The following is a 21,367-nucleotide window of genomic DNA, read 5'->3' on the forward strand; positions in this document are numbered from 1 at the left end:
AGGGTTTATTTTCAACTAAATCTACGAGGAATTCGTATACACTAAAAACTGGAAATTACGCACTGAAATTCACTGATTACACAAACACAAAATACTGTCACTAATTCAAATTCAAACTCAAAAATCATTTAATCATAGGTAACACATTGTACACTTATGATCGTCAAAAAAAAGAAATGTATATGAAATGCTTCTAACTTTACATTTAGTGCTAGTTCTCAAATCAAGGGCGTAGAACGGAACGGACTTTTTAATCACCATGATTTTTTTATACAACGTTTGTAAGGAGCTGCAATTACTTTAATTACACGCACTTCACACAGTATTTTATCACATGTCTTCACTATATTCGCACTTTATCTCTTCGGTGGAGATCTAAGGGATAAATCCTTGAAATCGCATTCGAAACTGAACTAATTGGTCGCGTTTTGGCTTGCTTATATATCCCTGGGAATAGTCTTGAACGATGTTCAAGAACTCTCTAGGCGGGAGCGCTACTGAGTAGCGATCGCTCAATTCTAGAACGTCCGTACTCTTTGTCTCTTTCGCACATTGCTCCGTCCTTGTCGTACGGCGTTCTAGAGTGCTCGGTCTAGCTTCGAGAAGGTGCCGATCTTCCCTCTCTCTCACGTATCGTACCGTCCTTGTCTCACACCTAGAAAATTCAGTCTAGAATATTCCTTCATTAAATGGGTATAACTAGGCCTGAAATCGCCTGAAAACTCCCTATGATCGTCCTGTCCTGTCTCCTGAAAAGTGTACCACTCGACTACACTTGTTCTGAAACTGTTTGAAAAAATCCTTCAGCCTCCTGAAAACTAAGGTAACATTATGTAAATTACGATTTTCTAATAAGTGATTGACCCTCTCCCGAAGCGGTCAGAAATCACATTTCAGCCTGCTGAAAAGTTCTCTAACTAGTGGAAAAATCTAGAAACATTGCAGTCGACCCGTCTTCGTAAGAATATATAATTTATTTGTAATAAACTTTATTTATCTTAACATCATTTTAATAACGAGTTCCGTTAGGGTATTATCAAGCAACAATGTTCGTAATATGCATTAGTTTAAAAGTCAGCACTGGATTCACATAAAGTGTTCGGAGCAAAAACAACGCAATATCCTGTAATACGTATTAGAAAATAAGTAGTAGATATATATTATAGAAGAAATAGTTAAACGACTGTATGGTGTGTTTTGAAGTCAAAACTACGAATCGTTGGAATAGCGATTAGTTTATTGTAGAACTGCCAAAATAAGTTGTCGTTATTAACTTTTTCCACACATATTTTGTCTTATTAAATTTTTCCATCCAGTTTTATCCAATATAATATACATTAATTTAGAATAGTACAACATTAAATGTCAAAGACAAGTTTTTTGGGGACAAACGGGCTGGAGGCCGAGTCGATGTTAAGCGACACCGCCGACGTGCCTCTGAATGGATGAATCATACATTTACTCTGCCAAATGGCTCGCGAGTGTGTTGCTAACCTTATTTTTCGAACCTAAATGTATTCCTGTCTTATACGAAACCATCTTCTCACAATCTATGGAATTTACACGTTTATTACACGTCAAGAAATAAGAATTTTCCCGCCAACAATTTCAAATAGTTTTATATGTTTTATCACATTTAAAAAGGAGTTTTCACAATAAAATATTAATTAAATGTTTTACTTGAAGTAGGTTTAGGCGGTTACGTAAACAGTAATAATATAATATGTAAATCGACATGTTCAGACATACTTGAATATACTATGTATCATTAAATACTGTATATATAAATTAAGTGGGCATTGCTTGCGAGTCGCGTATAACGAACGGTGTACTCGATGTAAACATTTTCTGGTAAATAAAATGATTACAATTATATTATTCACATTAGTGTTGATATTATGTTTAGTGGAAGTGTTCGTTAATTTCAATGAAAACGCTAGAACTATAAAGAAAATTCCAGGCTTCAAAGATGTGTTTTTCTTTGGAAATTCCCCTACTGTTTTTGGAATGGATTCAGGTAAAAATATTTTAAAAGTTCTGTCGCAAGAATGCGTTGCGTAGTTAATGTGAATTATTTTTCTGTTACAGTCGGTTTGTTCAAGTTTGGCAGGGAATGTGCTAAAAAATTCAATGGAATTTTTAGATTCTACAGTTTATCCATAGCTTCAGTTCATGTTTTTAATCCCAATGACGCTGAGGTATGTCCGTTTAACATCTTAAATAGTCTTAGTGTGAATTTTTTAAATTTCATCTTGTTAATTTATTTAAGCCTTAAATTATTTCCTGATGCATTTATTATCTAATTATCCAATGTGTTAGTAAATATCTTTTCAGTTAGTATACATCAGGAACCCCCTACGGTAAAGGCCTCTTCCGGGGCCTGCCATCTTTCTCTATCCCTAGATATTTGGATCCATTACAGACCCGCGATTTTTTGATGTCATCATCCCATCTAGCGAAGGGTCTGCCTCTGCGTTTGCCAGATGGGCCTCTCCATGTAGTTACTGTTTTCGTCCACCTGTGATCCGTGAAGCGCGCTACATGACCCGCCCTCTTCCACATCAGTTTCTTTGCGTGGCTTAGAACATCAATTGCTTTCGTCTCTGATTTTATTTTATGTGTCTTATCTTGTGTACCTTTTTAATGTTTAGCATGCTCCTTTCCATGCCTCGTTAACATGATTTATATTGTTTTTTTTTATTATCTGTAAAATTCCATGTTTGGAATGCATATGTCAGACATGAGTATAAGGCATGAGTCTCTTCTTAAGTTTTATGGGCAGATCACTCTTAAATATTTCTTTGCAATATCAATATTTAATCCACGTACTTTTAACTCTTCTCTCTATTTCTTGATCATATTTGCCGCTGCTGAATTTTGTTTTGTTTATTTGTTAAGTCAAGTAAATATACTTTTTACCATATTATGATTCCACCTATCTATCACTTATTAATAACAAGACATTTGTATGTAACAGTACTATGATAAAAGATTTTACTAAAGACAAGATATAATTTAGGAGAAGAATTATAAAAATGTTATGTTGTTAAGTACAGAACACTTATCTTTATAGCATGAAAACCAGTTTAATTATAACAATTCCAAGTCTCAACATTGTTACATTCTGTGTGGCCATGGATTGTTCGAAAGTAGATATTAATTTCAGGTCAATATTTTTTCTGCATAAAACAACTGGTTATAAAGTATGTAGATAATTTTATCTTTCCCTTTCTGATATCGTAAGTTCATTGCACATCATAATATATATATATATATACGTATAATACAGCAAACATAACCGTTTTATTTGTGCATTTTTTATTTTTGTATTTAATTATATATTTGCTTATCTATAGTTTTAGGTTAGTAAATTTCTGTGTGTAAATGATTAGGTATATTGACTTTCAGATTGTCATGTCAACTATGAAGCATCATGAGAAAAGTATTATCTATAAATTTTTCAAACCGTGGCTTCATGACGGTTTGTTGGTAAGCAAAGGTACACATTTCTGTTATGGTTCAACTATTTTTACATGCCAATCCAAATTATTTTTTTTTGCTTCAAGCTCTCCCAGGACTTTTAGTACTATGGGTATTTTAATTAAATATTGTAGCACTAAATATCGTGAAAGATGTCCCATCAAAAATGTGAAATAAATTCAAAAAGTTTAATAGTGAATGTAGAAAAGTAGTGAGAGGTAACCGAGTTCTATAATGCTTGGTTTTTTAAACTTGTACAAACAGGCTGTCGCGTATAGCTACCAGCTAACTCTAAAATGTTTTAATCAGCAATAATTTCAAAACAATTTACGATGTCAAATAGATAACAAAGAGTGTATAACTAAGTATATTTTTCTAGGATCAAAATGGCAAGAACGAAGAAAAATTCTTACATCAGCATTTCATTTCAACATTTTGCGCAAATATTTTCTCATAATTGAAGAAAACAGCCAGAAACTGGTGAATGTAATGGAAAAAAACAGTGGGGAATCCGTCGATATCGTTCCAATATTGAGCGAATACACCCTTAATTCTATTAGTGGTATGTTAGTTTTTACTACAAACATACTTTACACGTGCTATTAAATTTAAACAGCGGATTTTTAATAATAGTAAACAAAAGCTGCAATAAATCTAAAAAAATATTAACATTACATATTTAATATTTTATCAGTCACGGAATGTAATGAGTTCTTGAGTGATCAACACTGACTTATTTTAGTCTAGTTTAGTATAATTTCTTTAAATTTTATTAAAGCAACATTGTAACAGGTAGCTACATCAGCAATTTTTGTGCAACAGAAGTATAATTATAAAATTTTAGGTGTCCTAAAATCATTAAATGCCAAATGGAATAGACTAGCGGCTCACGACATAGGTAATCAAGGGACAAGTAAGCGGCTAGGGCACTCTACCTTTAAACTATACATCCTTTTTATTACATGCAACTAAGATTTTTCTATTCCTTTTCTTTGTAAGGTTTTTCTATTTCACAGAAAGTGCAATGGGGGTAGAGCTTGACAAAGATCCCATGTATTCAGGTCTTACTTATAAGACCGCAGTATACGAAACAATTAAAATTTTTGTTCATCGTTTCATTCGAATTTACCTTTATCCAGACTTTTTGTTTAATCTGAGTCCTGGTGGCATCAAACAGGCGCGATATTTATCGATAATTCATACGTTTATCAGAAATGTTATTAATAAAAGGAAACAAAATTTTCAATATAATGAAAAAGCGAGTGACACCTTAGCTGACAATGATAGTTACGTTTATAAGAAGAAAAGTCGTGCAGCAATGTTAGATTTGCTGATCTCGGCTGAGAAGGAAGGACTTATTAACGATGATGGGATTATAGAAGAAGTTAACACTTTCATGTTTGAGGTAAAGTTTCAATTAATAATATACCTAAGGGTAACATGAACTCAGCCCCTACATTCCATGTGTCACAATTACTTTAAACCCAATAAAACATTATACATCTTCATCAAATACCAAAGCTGGATGAGTTCTGGTCAACATTTGAAATCGAATTCACGTTGACCTGGATCGATATTAATTTTAACGAGCTTTACGAGCGACTGTTGTTTATTTTTACGAGCTCATATGATATTTTTTTATAAATTACGATCTCAGCAAAAACTTAAAGTTCTATTGTAGAGGATCAGATCATTTATTTGTAGGAATTACCATTCTATTCAGATGAATAAATCTAAATAACAAAGCGTAATCTACTGTAAACATGTTAAATAATTTAGAAAATGATAAAATAAGATTTGATCCGTGTAGAATTCAGTTCTAATATGCTGTTTGGCAAACAGAACTACTAAAATTGTGTTTTCCTCGAATTCTCATCACACTAAAGTACACAGAGGCTTCCGGAGTCACCTTTACATTCCACTAGAGGATTGTTATGCATTTGTTCGTCTATTATAGAAATAAATGCAATGTCCTGGTTATAAACATATATAAATTGTATTTCAGGGCCATGATACAACAGCGGCAGGTTTGACATTTTGTTTATTGACATTAGCCGAGAATCAAGATGTTCAGGTAATCATTAATAATAATAATCCTGTGGCACTACTACCCAACATGAGCCTTGATGTCAGATTGTCACCGTTTCTTTCCTTCTTTTCTTCTAAAGACAAGTACATAGGTCATTAACTTTTTGCGCCCGACACATGTCGTATTTTTGGGTCTAAGAAGTGACGTTTTTCCCACGATTTTTTACACATAATTGACTAGAGTTAGACCATCACTGCTCAGGTAATTATATGTAGAAATGCTTAATATCTATAGATATTGTATTTATTTGAATTATGTCGGGTTAGTCTTATTATTCCTTTTATGTCAGTTTTGTTTTCAAGCAGTGACAATCTTATATCATTGTTCGGTACTTATGTTCTTATATCGAAATAGATTTTTCAATGATAAACACAATTTTAAGCTGCTAATTACAAAAAATATCATATATTCTGAATTAATTTTGATCGCTAGAAATATTGGCTTAAATAGTATTCAAAATTGTAAATTAAACTTAAATCTCATGTCAGTAAACCATTATCTATTGTTTACCTATATAACGGGTAACATACATTTCTGTTTGGTGTAATTATTGATGTAGAGTTTAATTATTTTTTAATTTAGATCCTCGGAAAAAATATTGATGAGAACCGTGTTTGTTACATGGTAACCATTTTACATGGAAAAAGCCGGTGTAACAAACAACCTGCTATTTATAATCAATGTTTCTTAATAAAGGCGTAATCCATTTATTTCTATTCAGGAAAAAGTTTATCAAGAATTGCAAAGTATATTTAACGGAAGGGAAGATGTTACATTAGAAGATTTAACAATGATGAATTATTTGGAGCGATGCATAAAAGAAAGTATGCGATTGTACCCGCCTGTTCCGTTTATTAGTCGCACTTTGAGTGAAACAGTTAAATTGAGTAAGTATCTTTATTTATAACAATTATAATTATCTAAAGACTTAAGACGCGAATTTTATTATAATGAACTGTATCTTACTTAATCTATCACTAAAATGTGCAAAACTTAAGTGACTTTATATAGTGGAAAAGTTTATCTATAATGTAACACGTACGTATGTTATAAAAATTATAGTGGTAGTACATTAACCGTCAATAATTATAGTACTTGTATTAAAGACAAAATTAGTGCACCAAGGCTGCATAAATGATTAATTATTTCCAAGGCAATTGTATACGTTTTTTAAACAAAATCCCTAGTGACATACAAGTGTTGTCAATAAATAATGTTGAAAATAAATTCAAATCGTACGTTAAAGTAAAGCTACTTGCTAAGGCCTTGTGTATGCGGTGAATTAGTTATTTCGACTATGTATTTGCGTGTTGTTCCCACGAGAATGTAAGTGCGTGCTCCTATTTCACCATGCTTCTAGCTGATAGAAGACAATTAATCTGTTTTTAGTTTATTTTATTAATATTCATTGATTAACTATTAATTAGGTACTTAAATGTCATGTGGAACATGGTGTAATGGTTGCAGCTCCTTACAAACATTGTGTAAAACAAAAAACTTGGCTATTAAAAAGAGTGCCGGAGAGTTTGTTGCTAGTTCTTCCGTTCTACGCTCTTGATTTGAAAACTAGCAGTAAATGTAAAACTAGAAGAATTTAATATATATTTATTTTTTGGCGTTCATAAGTGTACATTGTGTTACCTGTATGAATAAATGATTTTGATTTTTGACAGAAACGTAAAATCAACCCCACGTTTTCAGTATCTTTTTATACTTTACCATATCTAATAAAACATTTTTAGGTAACTACACGGTGCCTGTGGGAACTATGTGTCACATTCACATATTTGACATGCATCGCCAGGAAAGCTTATTTAAGAACGCTGAAAAATTCGATCCTGACCGCTTTCTGCCTGAAAATAGTGTTGGACGACATCCTTACTCGTATATCCCCTTCAGTGCAGGACCTAGAAATTGTATAGGTAGGTTAATATGGGTAGTTATGAAGCTTGGCATGATCTAGGTTTGGGGAACTTTGATATTAACAATAGAAGTAATACCACATTTTTTTGGCTACAGTTAAACCCGGTTAGCACAGTATGCGGGTCTGTCTTGGTTATTCTTACCAACTATCATTACTAATTGCAGGTCAGAAGTTCGCAATGATGGAAATGAAGTCAGCGCTATCAGCCTTACTGAAAAATTACAAGCTGTTACCAGTTACAACATCGAAAGATCTTGAGTTTATAGCTGATTTAGTTTTACGAAATTCAAAACCTATATACCTTAAGTTTATTAAACGACATTGATGATTTAACAGATTTTATTACACTGTTTAAACCTTAGTGTTTTAGTATTTAAATAAAACATCGGATTATTAATTCCTTTTCTACGTATAGATTATGTTAGCGTCCTTAAATATATGTGGTCAGATTTCCGTGCTTACTAGTCGCAAGTGCAAGCAAGTGTTAATTGTGTAGGTACATAGAAAGAAAAGTTTATGCACACAGCTGGGGTTCCCGTTCGTATCAGGGAATAACGGATATCCGAAATAAATATATATCCATAACCGTAACCGTTTCACAACTTTCGGATAGTTTTGGATAAGGGCGGAGTCTAAAATTCGACAAGTTTTTGTTAATGGTTTCATTACTCACAAAAATAATTAAAAAGAAAACGTTTAATATGTTATACATAGGTTATAAGTTAATAAATATGTGCAATGTATAAAGCTAAATGTTTTTGTAAAGCTATTAAGTTTATTGCACTTTTATTTTAATAGATAATAGTCTAGTCGACAAGTTGAAAATGGAACAAAATAGAGATACTACTCCTAAAATTATGTGCGATAGCTCATTGGATCCGGAATGACGTCTAGAAAAATGTGCTAAAAGCGTGTATTAGCACATAAAAAATTGCAAAAGTTATAGACCATTAAAGATGAAAAAATAATGGCATTTAGTTTTTTGCCAATATTTAATAAACTATTAATATTTAAGAAATTTCAAATAAAGATTCTGAAAGAAGAGGAAATTTCTAATAAAAAACTCCAGACTCCCAGAACTCTAACTCCATTATTTATAATGTTAATTTAACGCTGAAAATAGGTCTGCGGGTGACATATTTAGGATTCGTGCGTGGCGTCAAAAGCGACTACGGCACATTAATTAATTTATTTAAGGTATTGAATATTTTTTTTTAAATATGAAAAAATTATGGTGTGTTCTGAACACTATAATTAATTTATTCCCGTTGAAAATTTTACTTAAAGTTAATTTTTCAACAAGTTAAATAATTGTTAACTATCGAAATTTTCTCGAACGACCGTCTTAATTGTAAGTGAAAAAAAATGTTTAAATAATGGTCGTAAAAATATTTCGCTTCGTAGAGCCTTTCTTACATACATACTTAACAAGATCGTGCCATAAAAATTAAAAAAATATTTATACTTTGTTTATAACAATTTTTTTACTTAAACAAAAACTTAAAAATCCATGTAATGATGTTAAAAAAAAATTTTTTTTTCTCAATCATCATATAATCGTTTTTATATTAATACAAGATATTTATTAATTTGCAAAAAAAAAAATTCCCGCCATTTGTTGATTAATTTTTTTTAAACAAATTGATCAAATCAATATTTTTAAAAAAAAATTTAACACAACTTTATTACAATAAAAATTTTATGATTTTTAAAAAAAAATTTTTTCCTTAATAACAATTTTTAATTGTTTATAATAGTTTTTTTTAATTTTCTATTGTTTAAATAATTAGTTAAGAAATTTTTTTTTTCCTAAAAATCATAATTGACAGTCTTCTATAAAGTAACAGAAAAAATTTTTTTTTTAATCAACAATTCTATTGTTTATTAACTTACCAATTTGTTATAAACAAATATTCAACTTTTGTTTATTTTTTTTCTAAAACTTCTAAAATTAACAAAAACAACCATATATAACAAAGTATAGAAAAAAAAAATTTTTAATTTTAAATAAAAGTAATATTCATGATAATCAAAAAATTTACAAAAAATGTTTTTCTATACTTTGTTATATATGGTTGTTTTTGTTAATTTTAGAAGTTTTAGAAAAAAAATAAACAAAAGTTGAATATTTGTTTATAACAAATTGGTAAGTTAATAAACAATAGAATTGTTGATAAAAATTTTTTTTTTTCTGTTACTTTATAGAAGACTGTCAATTATGATTTTTAGGAAAAAAAAATTTCTTAACTAATTATTTAAACAATAGAAAATTAAAAAAAACGATTATAAACAATTAAAAATTGTTATTAAGGAATTTTTTTTTTTAAAAAATCATAAAAATTTTAATGTAATAAAATTGTGTTAAATTTTTTTTTAAAAATATTGATTTAATCAATTTGTTTAAAAAAAAATTATCAACAAATGGCGGGAATTTTTTTTTTTGCAAATCAATAAATATCTTGTATTAATAAAAAAACGATTATATGATGATTGAGAAAAAAAAAATTTTTTTTAACATCATTACATGGATTTTTAAGTTTTTGTTTAAGTAAAAAAATTGTTATAAACAAAGTATAAATATTTTTTTAACTTTTATGGCACGATCTTGTTAAGTATGTATGTAAGAAAGGCTCTACGAAGCGAAATATTTTTACGACCATTATTTAAACATTTTTTTTCACTTACAATTAAGACGGTCGTTCGAGAAAATTTCGTTAGTTAACAATTATTTAACTTGTTGAAAAATTAACTTTAAGTAAAATTTTCAACGGGAATAAATTAATTATAGTGTTCAGAACACACCATAATTTTTTCAAATTAAAAAAAAAATATTCAATACCTTAAATAAATTAATTAATGTGCCGTAGTCGCTTTTGACGCCACGCGCGAATCCTAAAAATATCACCCGCAGACCTATTTTTAGCGTTAAATTAACATTATAAATAATAGAGATAGAGTTCCGAGAGTCCGGAGTTTTTTGTTGGAAATTTCCTCCTCTTTCAGAATCTTTATTTGAAATTTCTTAAATATTAATAGTTTATTAAATATTGGCAAAAAACTAAATGCCATTATTTTTTCATCTTTAATGGTCTATAACTTTTGCAATTTTTTATGTGCTAATACACGCTTTTAGCACATTTTTCTAGACGTCATTCCGGATCCAATGAGCTATCGCACATAATTTTAGGAGTAGTATCTCTATTTTGTTCCATTTTCAACTTGTCGACTAGACTATAAAACTGAGGAGGATAAAACCTATATATAAAACTAAATTATTAGATACTATTTGTGTTCATATTTTACTTCAATCTAATAACCGTAACCGAAACTAACGGATAATCCGAAATAATTAAATATCCGTAACCGTTACCGATATAATTTTATTCCTATATCCATATCCGTTTCTAGATCTGAAATATTATATCCATAACATATAGTATGCACGACCACAAGTCTGAGATCCGCACGTCTACTCAGTACATTGACGCCTACATTCTTTGTACAAACTATTTTGCTACCTTGTAATTTTTTTTATAATAATTCAACTTATATTTTACACACATTTATTTTTATATTCTACTTACAAATAGGGAACGGCAAAAAAGTTAACGAATTTTCGACTTAACAAGAACTTCAAGATGCATATGATTTAACAGCTGAAATTTCGAATTACAGAGGCGCGATTTCTAAGTGTATTTTCGATTTGTAGATTCGAATTTGAATAACAATTCAACATAAGTTTTGTAGTAAGTATATATTTTTTTATGAATGTATTTATTCATTGCACGTGTACAAGACAAAAACAATATATTAGAAGCCCCGAACCCGAACATTCATTTTGCATTTTATTGCTATTATGTCGGGGAATTTCAAGTAAGACGTAATTATATTATACTCAAATTCGAGTTATAGAGTATAAATATGTATTATCAATACTTCGTAGGGAAATAACATTTTGTTCGAGTTACAGAGTCTACATAATTCGAGATACCGTTCAGCGGAAGGGAATGGAAATGAATTTTTTTTCGACTTACTTCCACTGTATAACTTAAAAGTTTTTTAAGATCTAATCTAGGTTCAATCAATTAATTTTCTAAAATTATTTCTTGTATTAAGAATATTTATGATATATTGACCTCGTGAGCTAAGATCGCCACTGTCATGGTATGTGTAAGAGAACAGAAATAGTAGTAGGTAGATAGTAATAACAAAAAAAAATATCAAACTCAATTATTAGTGTAATAAGGAGGAAAGATCTAAGAATAAGCACCAATATTCTTTCACCATTAGAATCATACATTGCCCATGCAGAGATCTCTATAAAAACTTCGATAATGTTACCCAAAGTGTAAAAAAAATACCGATAAAAATCCCATACATAGATATGCTACGGATTTAGGGGCACCTGTGATTATTGTATTTTTTGTAAGTAAATGTTTACTAAAATAAATAACCAGCCGAACGAAACCGCGAATGATCTTATAAGTTTAATTATAAGTTTTATTATAAAAAGTAACTTTGAGGTACGATAACAGCTTATACTTATTTTATTCTACCTTTTATTTTATTATACCCGCAATTTAATTATATATTTTTGCGTTTCCTATATCTCACTTTATAACGCTTCATATTTCCGGAACAGAAATATTATTTTGTTATTTCGTGTAAATATGCTTATACATATAATAATATTTTTTTTAATAAAGTAATAAAAATTATCTTATATAATATATATAATAAAAATTATGAAGTACGAATTGTGAAGATTACAGCTGATATAATTTTGAAGAATTCAGAACCGATAAAGATGAAGTTCATTCGAACGAAGGCTTGGCGTGAAAATAGGATCTGATGATATATCATTTATTTGTAATAAACCTTATCTATCTGTAGGTGATTGATTAACGTGTCGTATTGAAACAGTGATGTGTTCTGACAAGAACATATCAGAATAGTTACGGTCGTGTGTTCTGAAAAGAACAGTTTCATCGTGTCGTAAGACACGGTAATATGTCCTGACATGGACAGTTGTTAAACGTTTTCGTCGTGAAACAAGAATAATATGTCCTGAAAAGGACAGTTGTTAGACGTTTAGTCGTGATACGATAATTTGTCCTGAAAAGGACAGTTATTAGCGTTATCGCAAGGCTACGATATCGAAGTGTTCTGAGAAGAACACGTTCGTACGCTTAGACGGCTGCGTGCAGAAAAAGGCCAACTTTTTGCCGCGCCGCATTTTTATCGCCTACTCTGGTACCTGCGCAACCAATCAACGCTCCGCATCTTGGTACCACATGTCAATATTAGTTGTAAGTGTAGGATAATTTTTAAGTATAATTGTACACAGTTTTGTAAATAAAATCATTCATTATTCCATCTTCACCTCTTCTCTACAAGTAATTAGGGAGTTTTATTTTAACATCAACCAAATAATACTGAAGCAGTCAACCTCAAGCAATATCCCTAATTATCTTTACATAATTTTAATAATGAGTTCCGTTAGCATATTATCAAGCAACAATGTTTGTATGCATACATTACAATGAACTTAGTTCCGAAGGTCAGCACTGGATGCACATGATGTGCGCGGAGTAAAAACAATTCAATATCCTGTATTACGTATTATAAAATAACAGAGGACAGAGCAATGTGCGAAAGAGACAGAGAGTACGGACGTTCTAGAATTGTGCGATCGCTACTCAGTAGCGCTCCCGCCTAGAGAGTTCTCAAAGATCATTCAAGACTATTCCCAGGGATATAGTATAAGCGAGCCAAAACTCGACCAATTAGTTCAGTTTCATATGCGATTTCAAGAGACAAACAGCGAAGAGATAAAGTGCGTATATAGTGAAGACACGTGATAAAGTACTGACTACTGTGTGAACCGTGAAGTGCGTGTACTTAGAGTAATTAGTGACAGTATTTTCTGTATGTGTGTGTACACAAAATATTTATTAGTTTATTTTTAATTTAATTTAGTGAATTTCTGTGCGTAATTTCCGTTTTTTTTTGTGTTAACAAATTCCTAACTGATTAATTTAGAAATAAACCCTTGAATAAAACTGCGGCGTTTTCTATCCGATCCTCTAGCTCGTAACAATATGTGCATTCATATAGAATATAACAACATCAAGGGTCAAAGACAAGTTTTTTTATTGGGGACAAACAGGCCTGAGTTAAGCGACACCGCCGCCCAGCCTCTGAATGAATTAATCGTACATTTACTCTGCCTAAAGGCTCGTAAGTGCGTTGCTAACCTTATTCTTCGTACCTCAATGTATTCTCGTTTTATACGAAACACATTTTTCCCAAACTATGGAATTTACACGGTTACGTAAACAGTAATTATCAATCTATAAGTTCAAATATACTTAAATATTCTTTGTATAATTAAATACTGTATCTAATATGGAGATAACATTATAATGATAACAGTATAAAGGAAGTTGAATTTGTCCATTGTTGTCTTGTGTATTTAGGAGTCGCGTATAACGAACGGTGTAATTGATGTAAACGTTTTTCTTGTATATAAAATGTTTACAATTATATTATTTACATTAGTAGGGATATTATGTTTAGTGGAATTGTTCGTTAATTATAATGAAAACGCTAGAACTATAAAGAAAATTCCGGGCTTCAAAGATGTATTTTTCTTTGGAAATTGCACTGTTGTTTTTGGAATGGATTCAGGTAAAAATATTTCGATAGTTCTGTCGTAAGAATGCGTAGCGTAGTTTATGTTAAAAAATTCTGTTACAGTCGGGTTGTTCAAGTTAGCCAGGGAAAGTGCTAAAAAATTCAAAGGAATTTTTAGATTCTACAGTTTATCCTTAGCAGCAGTTAATATTTTTAATCCCAGTGACGCTGAGGTATGTCCGTTTAACATCTTAAATAGTCTTAGTGTGTTTTTTTAATTTAATCTGTGTCGCTAATTAATTACAACACATTTGTAGTACTAAAAGCAGAGTATGAACAAATTTTTTTTTGAAAAATCGGACTTCTTTAAGTTCTAATCCTCTACAGTATAACCTATCTTATAGGTTAACTCACTTTAACAAAACCCAAAAATATTATCGCAATTAAATGTGTTCTAAAATATTACATTATTTTCGAAGTTGTTTTTATATAAATTACATCAATCCTGCTGCAATCCCATCGTACGTCTATAGCAATCTTATATGTAATTATATATTATAATAAATTTAATATTTTAAAATATTGATAGTTTTGTTTTATAATTTAAATTATGTCTTATGTTTTATAATATAAATGTCATATCAGGAAATGATTAGGTATACTAATATATTATATTGATTTTCAGATTGTCATGTCAACTATGAAGCATCATGAGAAAAGTATTATTTATAAATTCTTCAAACCGTGGCTTCATGACGGTTTATTAGTTAGCAAAGGTACAAATTTCTGTTACCTATAGTTCCACTATTTTTTAAATGCCAATCGAAATTAAAATTGTTTGCTTTAAGCTTGCCAAAGACTTTTATCTATAAAGAGTGTCCCATTAAAAATGTGAAATGAATTCAATAAGTTTAATAGTGAATTGGTTGGTTTTTTGAACTTGTATTAACAGATTGTCGCGTGTGGCTACCTAACGCTAAAATATTTTTATCAGCAACAATTTCAAAACAATTTACGAGTGTATAACTAAGTATATTTTTCAAGGATCAAAATGGCAAGACCGAAGAAAAATACTTACATCAGCATTTCATTTCAACATATTACGCAAATATTTTCTCATAATTGAAGAAAATAACCAGAAGCTGGTGAATGTAATGGAAGAAAACAGTGGGGAACCCGTCGATATCGTTCCAATATTGAGCGAATACACCCTTAATTCTATAAGTGGTATGTTAGTTTTGGTAACGATTTAGAATTACGTCGCACGAATTGGGGGTTGCGGGGGTGAGGGGGAGGAGGAGGGGTGTAGTAATCACCCCCCACCAATTTTTAACGCTGGAAACAGTTGCTTAAATAAAAAAAACAAAGGAGTTGGGGTAGGGCAGACAAGACCACGTGGATGGTGCTCTGATTCAGTTTTGGGTACTTTTTGGATATTAAAGTAAACACTTTATTCTAGTAAGAATTAAATAATACAGAAAGTTACAAACAATGAAATAAAAGTACTAATTAAGAAATACAAACGAGTAGGTATCGATAATTTCAAAATTTTCGGAACCCTATAATCTATCAACACGAAATTATCATCGATTTTTCATGCTAAAATCAATCGAATAATAAAAAAACTATTTTTAACGAGAATGTCATATATGTCTCTTATAACCAATAGAAAAGTAGAAAATGGCAGATAGTTTAAAAATTTCAATACATTTCACAAAACTTAAAAAAAAATTAAAATACTTAGACGCATTTCCGGCAGCAAAAATCACTTGGAAGTGTTCCAACCCATCCCCCGAGACTCCTGCACAGTCAGCATCATCAAATTCGTGCGACGTAATTCTAAATCAAACCCGCTGCAATAAATCTAAAAAAATATATTAAGATAAGATATTTTATCAGTCACGGACAATGTAATGAGTTCTTGAGTGATCAACACTGTAACACAATAAATTTTATTTAGCAACATTGTAGCAGGTAGCTACTTGAGCTACTTTTTGTGCAACAAAAGTATAATTATAAAATTGTAGGTGTTAAGTAAAATGTATTACGTCAAGAACCAAACATCATTAATATGTCAATTGGAATAGACTAGCGGCCCAAGACACGAGGAATCAAGGGGCAAGTAAGGGGCTAGTACACTCTCCCTTTAAACTATACATCCTTTTTATTACGTGCAATAAAGTTTTTATCTTTTTCTTTTCTTTATAAGGTTTATCTATTTTACAGAAAGTGCAATGGGGGTAGAGCTTGACAACGACCCCATGTATTCAGGACTTTCTTACAAAAACGCAATATACGAAACAATTAAAATTTTTGTTTATCGTTTCATGCGAATTTACCTCTATCCAGACTTTTTGTTTAACCTGAGTCCTGCTGGCATCAAACAGGCGCGATATTTATCGATAATTCATACGTTTATCAGAAATGTTATTAATAAGAGGAAACAAAATTTTCAAAATAATGAAAAAGAGAGTGACACCTTAGCTGATAATGATAATTATGTTTATAAGAAGAAAAGACGTGCAGCAATGTTAGATTTGCTGATCTCGGCTGAGAAGGAAGGACTTATTAACGATGATGGGATTATAGAAGAAGTTAACACTTTCATGTTTGAGGTAAAGTTTCAATTAATAATATTAGGGTAACATGAACTCAGCCCCTACATTCCATATGTCACAATTAATTACTTTAACCCCAATAAAACATTATACATCTTCATCAAATAACCAAGCTGGGTGAGTTTTAGACTCTAGGTAACATTTGAAATCGAATTCACATTGACCTGGATCGATATTTATTTTTACGAGCTTAAACGATTATCTCAGTAAAAGATAGTTATAGTTCTATTGTAGAGGTCGTGTGTACTTCTTGAAAATTAATTCATCATTTATTTGTATGAATTACTGCAGTCAAATTAGAACTGATATCAAGTAATTAATCACTAACAGATAAAATCCAGATAACAAAACCTACTATAAAAATGTAAAATAATTTAATTTAGAAAATAATTAAATAAGATCTGATCCGTGTACAATTCAGTTTTAATATGCTGTTTGGCAAACCGAACAAACAAAATTGTGTTTTGCTCGAATTCTTATCACACTACAGTACACAGAGGCATCCTAGAGGTAATCCTCTAGGATGTAAAGGTGCCTCCGGATTTCTATAATAGACGAACAGATGCATAATAATTTATGCATCTGTTCGTCTATTATAGAAATAGATGCAATGTCCTGGTTATAAACATAAATAAATTATATTTCAGGGTCATGATACTACAGCGGCCGGTTTGACATTTTGTTTATTGACATTAGCTGAGAATCAAGATGTTCAGGTAATCAAATCAATTAATAATAATAATCTAGTGGCACTACCACCCAACATGAGCCTTGGTCTCAGATTGGCACCGTTTCTTTCCTTATTTTCTTCTAAAGACAAGTACATAGGTCATTAATCTTTTGTGCTCGACATATGTCGTATTTTTGAGTTAGTTGCGCTGCATATAGAAAATTCCTGCTAATGTGCACCGCCAGTTACACACTTAAGCGACTAGACCATCACTACTTAGGTAATTATATGTAGAAATGCTATATATCTAAATACATTTTATTTAATTAAATTATGTCGGGCTAATGTTATAATTATTTCGTTTTCAAGCAGTGATAATCTTATATAATTGTTAGGTATATTCTTTATCTAAATAGATATTGCAACGATAAAGACAATTTTAAGCTGCTAATTACAAAATTTATTAAGTATATATTCTGATATGATTATGATCGCTAAAAATGTTGGCTAAAAGTATTCAAAATTGTAAAATAAACTTACATTATACTTGAATATTTTTTTTATTTTCAATCAAGTTTTTATTTCAAGGGGTAAAATGTACCTAAGGTCGCAGTAGAAGTTAACATGATATCTTTGAGTTTGAGAACCTTATAAAACTAGGAAAAAAGATTGATAAGAACCGTTTTGTTACCATGGTTACCATTTTACATGGACAACGCCGGCGTAACAAACAACCTACTATTTAAAATCAATATTTCTTAATAAGAGCGTTATCGACTTATTTCTTTTCAGGAAAAAGTATATCAAGAATTGCAAAGTATATTTAATGGAAGGGATGATCTTACATTAGAAGATTTAACAATGATGAATTATTTGGAGCGATGCATAAAAGAAAGTATGCGATTGTACCCGCCTGTTCCGTTTATTAGTCGTACTTTGAGTGAAACTGTTAAATTGAGTAAGTATCTTTTTTCAATTATAATTATCTAAAAACTTAAGACGCGATTTTTTTTCAACTGAACTGTATCTTACTAAATTAGTAAGATACGGTTAAGATAAAGATCAAGTCTTGATCTTTCACGTACCACGATATTAAGTAACAAATTAGATTAACGTTAACAATTAATACGTGATCTCACATATACCAGAGACAAGTCCAAATCGCTTTGTTCATAAAAGACAAAAACGTTATTTATCAGCAAAAACTAGTTGCATTCTTTTATTTATGCTTTGATAACAAATGATAACGGTAAATCCTGAATTAGATTATTTGACTAAGAGGGAAGTCTCTCAATACGCTTTACGGTAAAAATGTACAAACCTAAGTGACTTTATATAGTGGAAAAGCTTACCTATAATGTATATGTGTGTATGTTATAAAAATTATAGTGGTAGTATATGTAGGTATATTGTATAGACAGAAAAGAAAAATTATCCCCAAGTTTACAGTATCTTTTTATACTTTACCATATTTTAAAACATTTTCAGGTAACTACACGGTACCTGTAGGAACTATGTGTCACATTCACATATTCGACATGCATCGCCAGGAAAGCTTATTTAAGAACGCTGAAAAATTCGATCCTGACCGCTTTCTGCCTGAAAATAGTGTTGGACGACATCCTTACTCGTATATCCCCTTCAGTGCAGGACCTAGAAATTGTATAGGTAGGTTAATATGGGTAGTTATGAAGCTTGGCAAGATCTAGGTTAGGGAAACTTTGCTCATTAACAATAACAATAAACCTAATTACGACTTTTGAGCAACTATTTTCTCTAACTTCCAATAGCTACAGCGATACCGATCCCGACGTTTAGGTAAGCAAGTTCGACGTAGTTCTCTTAAAATCCGTAGCGCTTATGTCGCATCCTCGGAATTGCGCTTCGCTCCGATAGGATACGTATAAATTGTATTTATGGTGATAATAAGTATACTGTTCGTATACGTAAATACGATGTCGAAAATTGTAAAGGTCATCGAATCTTCATCACTATTAAAAAGCTTTACATTAGACAAGTTATTACTCGTACTATGATTCTTTCACAATTAATATTTCTGATCTGGTAAAATGCGTTAAATTACTAATAATGAAAAAAAATGAAGGCGTTCTGTGGTGATAATGTCCATTTAGGATATAGTAGGCGAGTAACTAATAATGTATTAAAAAATTACAATAATCTTTAAATAATGGCATTGATCAGTATAGGATATGGAGAATAATTATTATCATATAAAACTAATACAAGTGGTTTGTATTAAGCCTCGTAGGCTCAGGCCGTTATTATAAAAATATTTTTTTCTAAGATTACTTAATTTGAGATGAAGCCCTAAAACATAATTGAGTTAAATCTTAAGCAGTAATACCTCAAAACTTGCTTGGCTACAGTTAAACACGCTTAGCACAGTATGCGGATCTTGATTATTCTTACCAACTATCATTACTTATTGCAGGTCAGAAGTTCGCAATGATGGAAATGAAGTCAGCACTATCAGCCATACTGAAAAATTACAAGCTGTTACCAGTTACAACATCAAAAGATCTTGAGTTTATAGCTGATTTAGTTTTACGAAATTCAAAACCTATATACCTTAAGTTTATTAAACGACATTGATGATTTAACAAATTGCTATAGATTATATTAGATTGTTTAACCCTAATTACCTATTGTAGTCATATTTATTACCAAGTTTTGTAGTATTAAAATAAAATATCGGTTTGTTAATTCCTTTTTTACGTATAATTTAGGACTATGTTAGCGTCCTTTAAATCTAAACAGTCCATAATCATGAAAAATAAAATAAAATATGTTTATTATGGAACATAAGATACAGATATCACTTATTCCACGTCATTAAATTTGTAGGCATCCCTACTCATCGGCAAAGAAGACAGAGGGTGTGTATGTTGTATCTTACGTACTTGATCTTCAACTAAAACTAAAACACAAGCAAGTGTTAATTGTGTAAATAGAAAGAAACGTTTAGACTCACAGCTGGGGTTACAGAGGCGGGATTTCTAAGTGTATTTTTCGATTTGTAGAGTCGAATTTGAATAACAATTCAACTGAAGTTTTGTAGTATATATTTTTTTAATGAATGTATTTATTCATTACAAGACAAAAACAATATATTAGAAGCCCCGAAACCGACAATTCATTTTGCATTTTATTGCTAATATATCGGAGAATTTCAAGTAAGACGTAATTATATTTTACTGAAATTCGAGTTATAGAGTACAAATATGTATTTTCAATACTTCGTAGGGAAATAACATTTTGTTCTAGTTACACAGTCTAAATAACTCGAGATACTGTTCAGCGGAAGGGAATGGCAATTTTTTCGACTTACTAAGGATTTCGACTTAACGAGGTTCGAGTTATCAAGATCTAATCTAGGTTCAAACAATTAATTTTCTAAAATTATTTCTTGTATCGGGTGTTTTTTTTAGAGGTATAGAACTTTAAATTGCAATAAAACAACGAGTGATTATTGGACTGACATGATTTTTTTTTATTTGAAAGATAATCTTGTGGCATTACATTTTAAATATGATTTCTGGCATATGACTGCCACGGCTGGCTCGGATATAGTCCAATCTGGACGTCCAATTTTCGATGACTTTTTTCAACATTTGTGGCCGTATATCGGCAATAACACGGCGAATGTTGTCTTCCAAATGGTCAAGCGTTTGTGGCTTATCCGCATAGACCAATGACTTTACATAGCCACACAGAAAATAATCTAGCGGTGTTAAATCACAAGATCTTGGAGGCCAATTCACAGGTCCAAAACGTGAAATTAGGCGGTCACCAAACGTGTCTTTCAATAAATCGATTGTGGCACGAGCTGTGTGACATGTTGCGCCGTCTTGTTGAAACCACAGCTCTTGGACATCATGACTGTTCAATTCAGGTATGAAAAAGTTAGTAATCATGTCTCTATACCGATC

The 21,367-nt window shown here is 30.9% G+C and overlaps 2 protein-coding genes across 5 annotated transcripts; both read left to right on the forward strand.

Moving 5' to 3' along the window:
• Window positions 1–1,772: 1,772 nt before the first annotated feature.
• LOC125063415 (cytochrome P450 4C1-like) lies at window positions 1,773–20,141 on the forward strand. Of its 4 annotated transcripts, XM_047669965.1 has the most exons (10): window positions 1,776–2,017; window positions 2,089–2,198; window positions 3,409–3,499; window positions 3,860–4,042; window positions 4,497–4,885; window positions 5,486–5,554; window positions 6,291–6,456; window positions 7,312–7,491; window positions 7,658–7,813; window positions 20,026–20,141. In XM_047669965.1, exons 1-10 carry the CDS (start codon window positions 1,861–1,863, stop codon window positions 20,028–20,030), a joined length of 1,506 nt encoding a protein of 501 aa, XP_047525921.1. In that variant the 5' UTR covers window positions 1,776–1,860; the 3' UTR covers window positions 20,031–20,141. The 4 variants fall into 4 exon arrangements, with proteins under 4 accessions (XP_047525999.1, XP_047525921.1, XP_047525833.1 ...); XM_047669877.1 differs by lacking the exon at window positions 20,026–20,141 and having other exon boundaries at window positions 7,658–7,826; XM_047670043.1 differs by lacking the exons at window positions 7,312–7,491; window positions 20,026–20,141 and having other exon boundaries at window positions 1,773–2,017; window positions 7,658–7,826.
• On the forward strand, window positions 13,476–20,038 carry LOC125063652 (cytochrome P450 4C1-like). The gene is made up of 9 exons (XM_047670241.1): window positions 13,476–14,183; window positions 14,253–14,362; window positions 14,815–14,905; window positions 15,174–15,356; window positions 16,356–16,744; window positions 17,395–17,463; window positions 18,210–18,375; window positions 18,906–19,085; window positions 19,870–20,038. Exons 1-9 carry the CDS (start codon window positions 14,027–14,029, stop codon window positions 20,028–20,030), a joined length of 1,506 nt encoding a protein of 501 aa, XP_047526197.1. The 5' UTR covers window positions 13,476–14,026; the 3' UTR covers window positions 20,031–20,038.
• Window positions 20,142–21,367: the final 1,226 nt, after the last annotated feature.

The sequence above is a fragment of the Pieris napi genome, chromosome 1, assembly GCF_905475465.1.
Source record: "Pieris napi chromosome 1, ilPieNapi1.2, whole genome shotgun sequence".
NCBI lineage: Eukaryota > Metazoa > Arthropoda > Insecta > Lepidoptera > Pieridae > Pieris > Pieris napi.